This window comes from Dromiciops gliroides, chromosome 1 (genome assembly GCF_019393635.1).
Source record: "Dromiciops gliroides isolate mDroGli1 chromosome 1, mDroGli1.pri, whole genome shotgun sequence".
NCBI classification, from domain to species: Eukaryota; Metazoa; Chordata; class Mammalia; order Microbiotheria; family Microbiotheriidae; genus Dromiciops; species Dromiciops gliroides.
The window spans coordinates 181,808,702-181,822,082 of record NC_057861.1 but is presented as its reverse complement, the minus strand read 5'-3'; the positions used below and the strand labels follow the sequence as shown (position 1 = coordinate 181,822,082).

General features: G+C 39.1%; 1 protein-coding gene across 6 annotated transcripts in view; it reads right to left on the bottom strand.

Annotated features, from left to right (window-relative positions):
• RNF144B (ring finger protein 144B) overlaps positions 1 to 13,381 on the bottom strand; it is a 248,684-nt gene that overhangs the window by 70,265 nt on the left and 165,038 nt on the right. For all 6 annotated transcript variants that reach the window (XM_043979519.1, XM_043979521.1, XM_043979520.1 and 3 more), the window contains one exon: positions 11,893 to 12,093. In XM_043979519.1, the coding sequence (XP_043835454.1) occupies positions 11,893 to 12,057 (165 nt within the window). In that variant the 5' untranslated portion in view covers positions 12,058 to 12,093. The remainder of the gene's footprint in view (positions 1 to 11,892; positions 12,094 to 13,381) is intronic.

Genomic DNA, 13,381 nt, shown 5'->3' with positions numbered 1-13,381 from the left:
GTAGTAGCAGAAAAATATACAGATAACTCTAATAATTACAAAAACTTGTTCTTTCTACCTTTACAACATCTATTATATGTATATAGGTCCTGTTTTCTCTACTCACATCATCCTAGCTGAGGCCTTCATTACCTCTCACCTGGACTACTGAAATAGACTTCTTTCTCATTAGTTTCCCTGCTCCAAAATCTCTTCCCAATCTCATCTGTGCTTCACACAGTAGCCCAAGTGATTTCAAACTAAAATACAGGTCTGACCTACTTCATCCTGTAACTTAATAAACTCCAGTGACTCCCTTTGATCTCCAGAATCAAATATAAAGTCCTTTGGCATCTATCTCACCCTTCACAACATGGATCTTTTTACGACTCTTCCCCTTATACTTTACTCCTCTATGATCCAGCTAGATATACCAACCAATCTATTCTTACTCACACATAATACTCCATTTCCCATCCTGTGCCTCTGCACTGGCTATTTCTCACACCTGGAATGCTCTCCCTCCTCACCTCAATCTTTTAGCTTTTCTCTGGTTTTCTTCAAGACTCAGTTTAGAAGGCTGGAAAGACCAGTTATAAGTTCCTAGGACTTTAGTTTTACTTCAACTTAAAGTTACCAAAAATAATGACTACAAAAAAGAAAACCAAAAATAAAAACAAACCAAAAAAGCCAATATTTAAATCTGACAACCTCAAAGTCAGAATGTGGACTTTCCTTAAAGGTCTCCCAACATGTCTCAAGGGGAGGAAGGTTCAGTCTGAAATGTTTTATATTTCCACTCACTCTTAAAACATTGGAAAACCCATTTGGCTTGGAGGCATGAACAGAAAGGGAGTTTAACTACTTAGTGCCAAGAAGATGTAATGGAAAAAAGCCGAGGAGGTAGCTGGACCCTATTTTCTTTTTGCTCAGCACATCCTGTCTTTAAGCTGAAGGGTAAATAGGCCAAACCCAAACATACCAACTCTTTTCAGGTGAAATTATCTAGGTTATGAAAACAAACAATGCAGTTTTCATTTTCCCCTTAACTCACAGTTGATAGAAATCACTTCCAAAACAAACCAGCAAGACAAATCATCACTCACAGGAGAGCCGACTAACAAGTTCTCCCTGCTTTGATAACTAACTCCCAGGAGGAAGTTTGGGGCTCTTTTTTCATTTGTGCTCCAGTTTTCAATCCTGCCTTTCAAACACTCCTATGCCACACACGGCAAAGAGACGGGCTGTATACGTCACATCTGCTGCTTGGGGGAAATCCATCTTTTGAAACTTGTCTCCGGATTAATCTTGAGAAAAGTGGGCAAAGTTTTTTATATGGATTATGTCATTTCAAGATATGGACATCTCTGATGAAAAATAAGTGGTCCCAGGATACTTTACTTAGTGATCAAAAGATAATGTCCTTCATAAGCCCCACAGCAAGTCTAAAGAGTTTCTATCTAATATAAAAATATGCAGGATTTCAATCGAAAATGCAAAGACACATGTTTTTGATGTGACCAACACTCTACCTCTCTCCAATATTGAGTATATGTTGGTGGTGAGCTGTCACAGCAGTACCAGTAACAAGTTTCAATGGTAAATATCTTTACAAATGGCATAATTTCCCATTCTTATAATGAGAAACTAGATCCCTACACAATTATAAAACACTTTTCTCATACACATTCTCTAGAGGTTTTTAAAAATTGGCATAGAATCTCATCTGTAGAAAATCATTTAATGTAGTCCTATTTTATAAACTTTATGATTTCAAACATTATTAGCCATTAAACATTCATTTTTTTTAGAAATATTAAGCACCCACTACATGAAGAGCAGTGTTCTAAAAGCTGGGGAGAAATACAAGGAGAAAGAAAAAAGGAAAGAAAGAAAAGAAGGAGAAAGAGAGGAAGAAAGGGAAGGAAGGAGGAAGGGAAGGAAAACAGGAAGAGAGGGAAGAAAGGAGGGAGGTGGGAATTTATTAAGCACTATGTTCCAGGAATTATGCTAAGTGGTCTATAACTATTATCTAACTTCTTCCTCACAACCACCCTGGGAGATAGGTGCTATTATTATCCCCATTTTACAGTTAAGGAAACTGAGACAAATAGAAATTAAGTGACTTGCCCAGGGTCACACAGCTAACAAGTGTCTGAGGCCAGATTTGAACAGGGGTCTTTCTGACTCCAGACCCAGTGCTCTTATTTACTACCCCACCTAGTTACCTAAAAGGATAAGGAAGAAAAGGTTCCCATCTTCAAAGTGGTACTTTAATATGAGTTAGTCTTACATAGATGTGAGACATACAGAAATTGCTATCATTAAAATCCAAACATGTATGCAAGGGAAAAAATGATTATGTGCTTAGAAAAGAAACCCAAAAGGGAATATGTATATGTGTATGCATATATGTATATGTGTGTTACAATGAAAAGGGAATTGCATCAAGAATCAGGACTTGGGTTCCTATAACACAGGTAATAAGTCAGTCAGTTTCCTCATCTATAAAATGAAGAATTGCACTAGATGAAGTCTTGAGGTCCTTCCAGCACTACTACATCTTTGATCCTTTGCGCAGTCCACTAACTTTGTCCAGCATCAGTTTCCTCATCTATATAATAACAGAGATGATTTAAATAAAAAAGCTCTAAAGTCCAAAGTGGAGACTCATCTCCCTGAGTTCAAATCTGGCCTCAGATACTTACTAGCTGTGTAACCCTGGGCAAGTCACTTAACTCTGTTTGCCTCAGTTTCCTCATCTGTAAAACGAGCTAGAGGGGGCAGCCAGGTGGCACAGTGGATAAAGCACCAGCCCTGGATTCAGGAGGACCTGGGTTCAGGTCTGGCCTTAGATACTTGACACTGCCTAGCTGTGTGACCCTGGGCAAGTCACTTAACCTTCATTGCCCCCCCCCAAAAAAAAAAAAAACAAGCTAGAGAAGGGAACAGCAAACCACTACAGTATCTGTGCCAAAAAAACTTCAAATGGGTCATTAAGAGTCAAACATGCCTGAAATGACTAAACAACAACAACAGTCATGGTAAGATGGTCAAACTGGAATATCTTTAAATTGCCATAAAAAAAAAATTATGGGGATGGGGCAGCTAGGTGGCACAGTGGATAAAGCACCAGCCCTAGATTCAGGAGGACCTAAGTTCAAATCCTGCCTCAGACACTTGACACTTACTAGCTGTGTGACCCTGGGCAAGTCACTTAACCCTCATCGCCCTGCCCCCCCCAAAAAAAGAAAAGAAAAAAACTATGAGGACACTGGCACAGATCTAGAACTATAAGTATAATATATAGGGCTATATCCTAGGACTGCTGTATACTATACTATATACTAAGATTATAAGTATGATATATAGCAGGATTATGGTGTGTTTGAACAAAAGTTCCATCTATTTAAATGCTATTTTATAAATAACTAACATCAGTATGGAGTTTTACGGTTCACAATGAACTTTATACTTGATAGCTCATTTAATCCTGACAACAAACCTGCGAAGTAGGTGCTATTTTTATCCCTATTTTGCATAAAAGGAAACTGAGGCTGAGACAGATTAAGCAATTTCCTCAAGGTTACATAGCCAGAAAGTATGAGGCAGGATTTGGACTAAGGTCTTCCTGACTCACTATATCCAATACCACCTAGATGTCACTAAATACACACAAGTTCAATAAAATCTGTCATTAAATGGAATGTGAGGATTTTTGCTTGTTGGTATCACCAAGCATCCTCATCTACTTCCTCTTCTCAACTCCCATAAGCCTACTACATTAATGTGATGGTGCTCACGTAGCAATTTCTTCATGAGTCACAAAAGCCAAAGGAATATCTGAGGTCTTCACACTGTCTGCAAGTCTGGTTCTGAAGTGAAAAGTTTTATGTGCATGGTCAAGGAGCTTCTTTCTTTGAGCTGCCAAAGGAAGGGAAGGTAGAATAGAAGAGGAATGTTCCTTATGGGCTTCTCTGAAAACATCTTTCTCCACTCTAGTCTAAGCATACACACACACACACACACACACACACACACACACACACACACACACACACACACACATCCCAAATGATGGGCACTTGCTTTGACAAGAGGACAGGTTACAGTAGGAAAAGGGAAAAATTAATTTTTATAGGTACAAATTCTCAGCTGAAAAAACACCAAAAGAGAAGTAGAAAAAGATAAGATGATTTTGAGTTTTCTGCAATGAGAAGGAAGTGCTCTGATGTCTGAAACAGGGCCATCAAATATTCTAATTTCACAAGCTCCCACCCCCTAAGCTGCTGAAGTCAAAACTAGGAAGCAATTGTATCGTTAAAAAAATGAGGAACTAGGTGGTTATGAAACAGACCAAGTGTCATTGTTACCTTCTGGTGAACCTGTTACAATACAGACTTAAGTTACAATACAGCATAGCTTCTACTTTCTATAACCAGAATCAACTTAATCAACTTTAGCATTGCCTGCTGCCTTCATGGTTGAGTTTCATCACAAAACATGAATTCTACTTCCTGCTTGAGGTATCGATAACACCCCTGGGAAAAGTTTCCATTCTGATTTTAGTGAGTCTGAAAGATTCTTTTGTTTCAAGGAACAGAAAAACATCATGATTAATGCAAATGCTGGAAGAACACAGAAAATCTGGGACTTTATCCCAAGTCTGATACTACCAAGTCACTCAGCCTCTCAGAGATGATTCCCAGAACTATACATCCAGTCCCCATCACACATCACCAACTGCCTTGGGGTTTTTTTGCCTTTCCTTGTATCCTTAGCACTTAGCACAGTGCCTTGGCACAGAAATCTCTTAATGCTTATTGACTGATTAAGTATTGTTTTCTTCCAAGTAAAATTCAAAATAATAATTCTCCAGACAAATAAACATTTCCAGTGAAACTATCATCCTTCTGGTTAGAGTATCTCTTCTCTTGATATCTTAAGAATCTAAATCTTGAGAACTTCCCATCTCCCCTGGATTGACTTCACTCATAAAAGCCATGGGATCCTAAGAACTCTTTTAAGTCTGCTCTCCAAAAACCTAGCTATGCCTGGCCTTCTTTTTCAATGAGGAAGTGGTCACTTCTCTGTTGCCCCACTACAAACGGTTCCTCCTTATTGAGGAGAATTAGATCCAAAATAAATGGCTCTATTTTTTTACTCCTCTGCCTTTTGAAGGAATAAATTATAATTAATGCGAGCCCAGAAAGGATTAGTTGTTTGGTTTGGGGCAAAGAGGGCTTAAGCAAATTTCAAGATAATTAAAGTTCCTTATTACTACTATGGTATACATGTCTCCACAAGAGACTTGTGATCTGTTTCCTATTTCCCAAATTTCTCATTCACTTAATTTTTCAGATAGATTGTCCTTTTAATTAGATCTATTTTCGCTTTTGCTTTGTCTGAGATAAGGATTGCTACCCCTGCTTTTTTAACTTCAACGGAAGCACAATATATTCTGCTCGAACCTTTTGCCTTTACTCTGTGTGTATCTCTCTACTTCAAATGTGTTTCTTGTAAACAACATATTGTAGGATTCTGATTTTTAATCTACTCTGCTATTTGCTTTGATTTTATGGGAGAGTTCATCCCATTCACATTTACAGTTAAGATTACTGTTTATTTCCCTTTTCCCCTTTTTCACCCTATTCCTCCTCACCAATGTTTTGCTTCTGATCACTGCCTCCCTCAATCTGCCTTCCCTTTTATCAGCTGCCCTTCCTTTTCTTTCCCCTTTTTTCCCCTGCTTAAGTCCACCCTTCTATCAGTACTACCCTTTTCCCCTTACCCTTTCACTTCCTTAAAGAGTTAGCTAAGTTGGGAGCAGCTAGATGGAGCAGTGGATAAAGCACCGGCCCTGGATTTAGGAGGACCTGAGTTCAAATCCGGGCTTAGACACTTGACACTTACTAGCTGTGTGACCCCGGGCAAGTCACTTAACCCTCATTGCCCCCCACACACACACACATACACAAAAAGAGTTAGCTAAGTTTCTTTATACAAGTGGGTGTATATGTTATTCCCTCCCTGAACCAAATCTGATGAGAGTAAAGTTGAAACAATGCTCACCCCATCCCTTCTTTCACCCCATTGTAATAGGTTCTATTTGTGCCTCTTCATATGATGTAATTAACCCCATTCCACCTCCCCCCTTCTCCTTTTATTCTGCCCCTTAAGTTTCTTTATATCATCACATAAAAGTCAATTTAATAATAATACTTTAATAAAGATACAGATCCGGGGCAGCTAGGTGGTGCAGTGGATAGAGCACCGGCCCTGGAGTCAGGAGTACCTGAGTTCAAATCCGGCCTTAGACACTTAACACTTACTAGCTGTGTGACCCTGGGCAAGTTACTTGATCCCAATTGCCTCACTAAAAAAAATAAAAATAAAAAAAAAATAAAGATATAGATCCCAAGAGTTAAAAGAATTATCCTCCCTCATAGGGATGTAAACAGTTTATCCTCATTGAACAGCCTTTTTTTTCACCCCATTTACCTCTTTATAGTTCTCTTGATTCTTGTATTTGAAGATCAAATTTTTTCTGTTCAGTTCTGGTCTTTTCTTCAGGAAACCTTGGAAGCCCCCTATTTCATTGAATGTCAATCTTTTCCCAGTTTTGCTGGTAGTTGATTCCTGGTTGTAATCCAAGTTCCTTTGCCTTCCAGAATATCATATTCCAAGCCTTGTGATCCTTTAATGTTGAAGCTGCCAGGTCCTGTGCAATCCTGACTGTGGTTTGATGATATTTAAATTATTTTTTTCTGGCTGCTTAGAGTATTTTCTCCTTCATCTGATAATGCTAGAATTTGGCTACAATATTCCTTGGAGCTTTCCTTTTGGGGTCTCTTTCAGGAGGTGATTGGTGGATTCTTTCAATGATGAATTTATCCTCTGATTCTACAATATCAGGGCAGTTCTCCTTGATAATTTCCTGGAATATGGTGTCTAGACTCTTTTCTTGATCATGGCTTTCAGGTAGTCCAATAATTCTTAGATTATCTCTCCTGGATCTATTTTTCCAGGTTAGTTTCTTTCTGATGAGATATTTTACATTCTCTTCTATTTTTTCAGTCTTTTGATTCTGCTTGACAGAGTCTTGGTGTCTCATGGAGTCATTAGCTTCCATCTGCCCAATTTTAATTTTTAAGGCATTATTTTCCTCAGTGAGCTTTTGCATCTCCTTTTCCATTTGGCCAATTGTATTTTTTAAGAATTGTTTTCTTGGGGCAGCTAGGTGGCGCAGTGGATAAAGCACTGGCCCTAGATTCAGGAGGACCTGAGTTCAAATTCGGCCTCAGACACTTGACACTTACTAGCTGTGTGACCCTGGGCAAGTCACTTAACCCTCACTGCCCCTCAAAAAAAAAAAAAAGAATTGTTTTCTTCAATCAACTTTTGTGCTTCTTTTTCCAGTGTAACTCTCATCTCTCATTTCTTTTCCTATTTTTTCTTCTACCTCTCTCATTTGATTTTTAAAAACCTTTTTGAGCTCTTCCAAGAAGCCTTTTTGGTCTTGAGACAAGATCATCTTCCCACTTGAGTCTTCACTTGTAGGCATTTTGACAAACTCATCTGAGTTTGTGTTTTGGTCTTCCCTTTCACCATAGAAGCTGTCAATGGTAAGAGTCCTTTTTTGGTTTTTGTTTCTTACTCATATTGTGGATTATTTTTAAACTTATAAAGTTGAAGTCTGCTCCTGGGGCATAGGGGTCACTGTTGCAAGCTTCTTGTGCTGGAGGATAGGGGCCAGGTCACTGGCTTTCTCTTCTGAGGCCTCTGTGGCTTTTGGATTACTCACTGTCCTGGGCTTGTTCTCTGTGTTGGGATGGCTCAGCTAAGTCGCACCTGTCCTTGGGTTGGTTCTCCAGCTGGCAGTTTGCACTCCTAGCCAGGGATGGTGGGTCTCACAAATGGCCTGTTGTGCCACCAGCCTTCTAAGTCAGGACCAAGGGGCCTCAGCGACTTATTTATGCTGTGTCCAAGAGCCTCCTGCTGACCTGCCCAGACCCCCTCTGCATGCAGTTCTCGGCTTTGCCAAGCCACCGTGCCAAGTGGTGCTGTACCACCCCCTTCCCTTTTGCCCAAGTGACAGAGACCTTCCCTGAAGTCTTCTAAATTATCTCAAGTAAGAAGATTGTATCTATCTTTTTGTAGATTCTGCAGTTTCAGCTTCTCTCCGCCATCTTGGATCCACACCTCCGGATAGATTGTCCTTAAAAATTATCTCTTAAAACTCTTTTTTTTTTTTTTTGTGAGGCAATTGGGGTTAAGTGGCTTGCCCAGGGTCACACAGCTAGTAAGTATTAAGTGTCTGAGGCCGGATTTGAACTCAGGTACTCCTGACTCCAGGGCCGGTGCTCTACCACTGCGCCACCTAGCTGCCCCCTTAATATTCTTTAACACATAAAAAAATATATGTTAAAAAAAAAAAATGAGCACATAACCCAATGTATAGATTTACTAATTCATAAATTATATGTGTACATTATAAAACTCAGATTAAAATAGAAATGCTAAAAGGATGAGATTTTTAAAATAAATAATATTTGCTTCAGTAGTCAATAAAGGGCCACCAAAATTCATTGAGTGGGAGGAGTGACTTGATCAGACCTGTGCTTCAGGAAAGGTTGCATGGATTAGAGCCTAGATTCTTGAACTATGGGTTGCAACTCCATAAAGGGTAGCATAACTGAATGTGGAGGTTGAGAAAAATTACCTATTTTATATACCTCTATACCAGGGGCACTGTAATATCTTGGGCAAAAAGGGATCTTGAGTGTAAAAAGCTTAAGAAGCCCTAGATTTGAGTAGGGGAAAGCTGCAGGAAAAGAGGCCCAATTAGGAAGTTATTGCAATAGTTTGAGTGAAAGGTAATAAGAGCCTGAGGTAGGGTGGTAACTGTGTAACTAGATAGAAGGGGATAGACAGGAGAGATACAGAGATAGAAACAACAACATCTGGCAATTACTTGGATATGTGGAATGAGGAAGAAGAGTTGGAGATGACTGGGAGGTTATTAAACCCTAGGTAACTGGAAGGAAGAATGACAGTGAACTTAGCAGCAATAAGGAAGTTTGAAAGAGGGGTAACGTGGGGGAGGGGATAGGGTGGGAAGATAACATAATGATACTGGTGATCTGTATCAGAACCCGTCCAGCCCACCCAACCTGATCATTCTTTGGATGCCCTATATCCCACCAAAAAATGAGAAGGGGGAGAGGGGAGGTCAGGATCTTCCTCAGTGGTTACTAGTACTGAAAGTAAAACCTGCCTTCTGAGGCACAGCTGCCACTGCTATCAGGAGAATACCATCTAAACTGATATCCAACTTAGAATGAAGAAAGATGACAGGCTGCACAGCAAGGAGAGGGCAGGGTACGACCGTGTTGGAGAACAAGGGTTGATACAATTGTCGACAGTAGGTACCACCATTACCACTTGTCTTCCCAACCTCTGATTGGTGGATCAACCCTTGGAGTTAAGCCACAGACCCCCTAAGGGCCATGCCTTCCCTCCACCCCATCCCTGTTTTGGAGACCACTGGTTTATAGAATATTTCAATGACACTATCTCTTCATTCCTGCCTCTGTTAATATTAAACCAAATGCTCTCCCAACTTTAGGGTTTAGATTTCCTGACTTGGATCTTTGTGATATATAAGGTACTTCCTTCTGCCGTGCTTGCACATTTTGCCTATCTTGTTCCTTTAGAAAAATGCATATCCTTCCAAAGCCATATTCCAGCTAAAAGTCTCATTCCCAGAGTCTCAGAAATCCCTATGGGGTTAAATATGTCTCTCTGGGATAAGATCTCTATGTCACCTTGCTTGTTACTCATACTTTCTATGTAGTCATCTGCGATAACAGATTTAATTGCTGGTTCTTTTCTTGGATTTTGTCTCTTGTAAAATTTTGGGTGCTGGTAGTCTTCCTACAATGAAGCTATTCTCTGGTAAACAGCTTGGTGAATATATATACATACACACACACACACACATATATATATATATATATATATATATATATATATATATATATATATATATATATATATATATACAAGTTTCCCTATTCCTCTTTACTTTGAAGTCTTTTAGATGAGATTTCCAAGATTACAGACAATACTTTCTTACCATTCCTATTTAGAATACTCCATCCCTGGCCAGGGGCTTGTCATTAATGTATTTCAAGTCATGGTCCAGAAATCCAAATCTCATTCTCACACCCCAATCTTCTTAATTCAGACCCCCCTTTTTGAAGTCCTTAACTTTAATCTTACTCGTCATGGTGATGATTGTTACTACTTGTGCCTTTATGGTCTTCAGTTGTTGTTGTTGTTTTTTTACCTACAATGTCATAATCTTCAGCAATGATTTCTAAATTCCTTTTGTTGTTTTTTTGTTTGTTTTTTGTTTTGTTTTGTTTTGTTTTGTGAGGCAATTGGGGTTAAGTGACTTGCCCAGGGTCACACAGCTAATAAGTGTCAAATGTCTGAGGCCAGATTTGAACTCAGGTTCTCCTGAATCCAGGGCCAATGCTCTATCCACTGCGCCACCTAGCTGCCCCTAAATTCCTTTTATTAATATTGATTTTGCCCATAGGAATCACCAGAAGTAGTCATCCTGTTGACAAGTGTTCAGAAATTCTCCTACATCTCTTAGAACCATGTTCCAGTAAAACATCAGACACCTCTCTGTTATTGCTATCAGACAACTAAATAGTTATTTCAGTAATTCTCAGATGGGAGCCACCAAACCTCAATTATTTGCTTCTTCATCTAACCTTTATTGGATTTTCTCTCACCTCACAATACTTGTGGATCCACAACATCACTCCTTGGAGAAGCTGCTTCCTCATCAAGAGGTACAGTTTCCTTATGCTGAGGATACAGAACATTAAAACTTACATATACTGGGACAGCTAGGTGGCCCAGTGGATAGAGCACTGGCCCTGGAGTCAGGAGTACCTGAGTTCAACTCCGGCCTCAGACACTTAACACTTACTAGCTGTGTGACCATGGGCAAGCCACTTAACCCCAATTGCCTCACTAAAAAAAAAAAAAAAACTTACATATACTTTTCAGAGAAGCTTATTACTAACCATGCCTTCCCCATCTTATAACTCAACATCTATGTAGTGTACTTATTCCCTAGACTAAGGAATTATGAACTGAGATATTTTGCTTTTTTCACCGAACCTAAAAAATTTCCCAAAAAATGAGGTTGGGTTTTTTTTGTATGTCTACATCAATACAAAGAGACAGAGAAAGAGAAAAACAGACAGAAGAAAGGGACTAGACCTCTGATTTCACTGTATCCTCTAGTTTATTTATACTTCTTTTACCTATGTCACTAAGCACTCTCTACAATTCTGTCTTGGAGAAGTACTTAGGGCATTGAGAGGTTGTGACTGGCCCAGGGCCACATAGCCAATTTGGGTCAGATTCAGGACTTGAACCCAGATCTTCTTGGCTCCAGTGTCAACATTTGATCCACTAAGCTACACTTTTTATTTATATATATATATATATATATATATATATATTTCTTTTTTGCCATTCAAACTATTATTTGGGGAAAAAATTCTCTCTATAGGGTCATTTTAGTAAGCTAATGATTTTTAGTATTCTAACAAAAACAAACCTGGAAGAAAAGATTTAGAAATCAATATAATAGGTGTGATCCCACCACTAAGAACACATCCATCTATAAATTTGTTATTCCTAATAGTCAAACTAGTTCAAATGTGGAATGGGCTACTTTGCAAGGCGAGGAAATTTCCCATCACATCAGGACTTCAGAAACTGGACCCAGAAGACCCCAGCTCAGGTAACAACAAGATGACATCTGAAGTTCCTGCTCAAAATTGCACTAAAAGTTGCTTTGATCAAAAGGTCAGAGAAACTTACCGATGTACAAAAGATGCATTGACATTCCTGAAGAGTGGTCATCTTGTCCAGAGAATATTCACAAAGACAGAGCTTGCAAGTGACCAAAGGGTCCAAGGCTAGTTCTCCAGTTGCTGGCTTTTCCATTGTCATAGTGTGATAGCAGAGTTCACCAACAGAGCCCATCAGTATGTCTGGACACTTCTTGGGTCTTCTTAATCCCTGCAATCAGATTTCAGAACTTAAATACTCTATCCATATTACTCAAAATAACCCCCAACATAGTTCACATAAAGACCTCCCCACCCAAATATGAACTACATCAAGATAGGGCATGTCTGAGCCCATTATGTACTCTACGATGTTTTGGTTGAGGGGATGTTAAGAGGGGAAAGTTAAAAATTAAGCTTATACACTCATAGCAATTAATAAGGCAATGTGGTTCAATGGAAAGAATACTGAACTCTCAGCTGTCACTTAATACCTGTGTGAACCTAAGCAACTCATTTGTCTTTTTGTATCCCCAGCACTGAATTTAGTGCCTGGCACATAGTAGGCACTAATTAAATGCTGACTGACTGACTGATTTGACCTCCCTGGGCCTCAAGTTGCTCATTGGTCAAATGAGAAGATTGGAGTACATGATCTCTGAGGTCCCCTTCACTTCTAAAGCTATGACCCTATAAATTCAAGGACTATACAGAGAACATAAGAACAACCCCATTTTACCTATTCCATTCCAACTAACTGCATTCAAGGGAAGATAAGGATAACTTCTGTCATCCCACAGCTTTGTCAGAGGAGTCTGATAGACCAATTATACTTTGGGAGCCTGCTCCATGTATGTTAAGACTGAAATAAAATATGCTTGAGCTAGAGGGAGGAGGGGGTGGGGAGGGGAGCCATGCAAAAGGGAGATCTAAAAGCTTCCAGTTTAGCTTTGAGGAATTTTTAAAAGAATCATATTTAAGAAGATCTAAGAAAAATTATTAAGGAATCCTGAACATAATTTCCCTTTAATATTGTTTTTTAAATCTTCATATTTTATAATAACTATAAGGTGTACAAGGCATTGAAAGAAAAAAGATCCCCAAAGTTATTTCCGTTTTTAAAAAGTATGGCCATCCAAATAAATCTCAAATCTTCTTTTTTCTGTTTTTTTGACATAACTAAAACTTTTCATTTTGTTCTGACTAACTCAGCACACATTTCTTGAGACCTCTACTTTTGAGAGAAATGTACAATATTTGATGCATTGTGGGGCAGCTAGGTGGTGCAGTGGATAAAGCACTGGCCTTGAATTCAGGAGGACCTGAGTTCAAATCCAGCCTCAGACACTTGACACTTACTAGCTGTGTGACCCTGGGCAAGTCACTTAACCCTCGCTGCCCCACCAAAAAATATATATATATATATATATACACACATACATACGTACACACACACATATATACATACATATATACACATATACATACACACACACACACACACACACACACACACACAC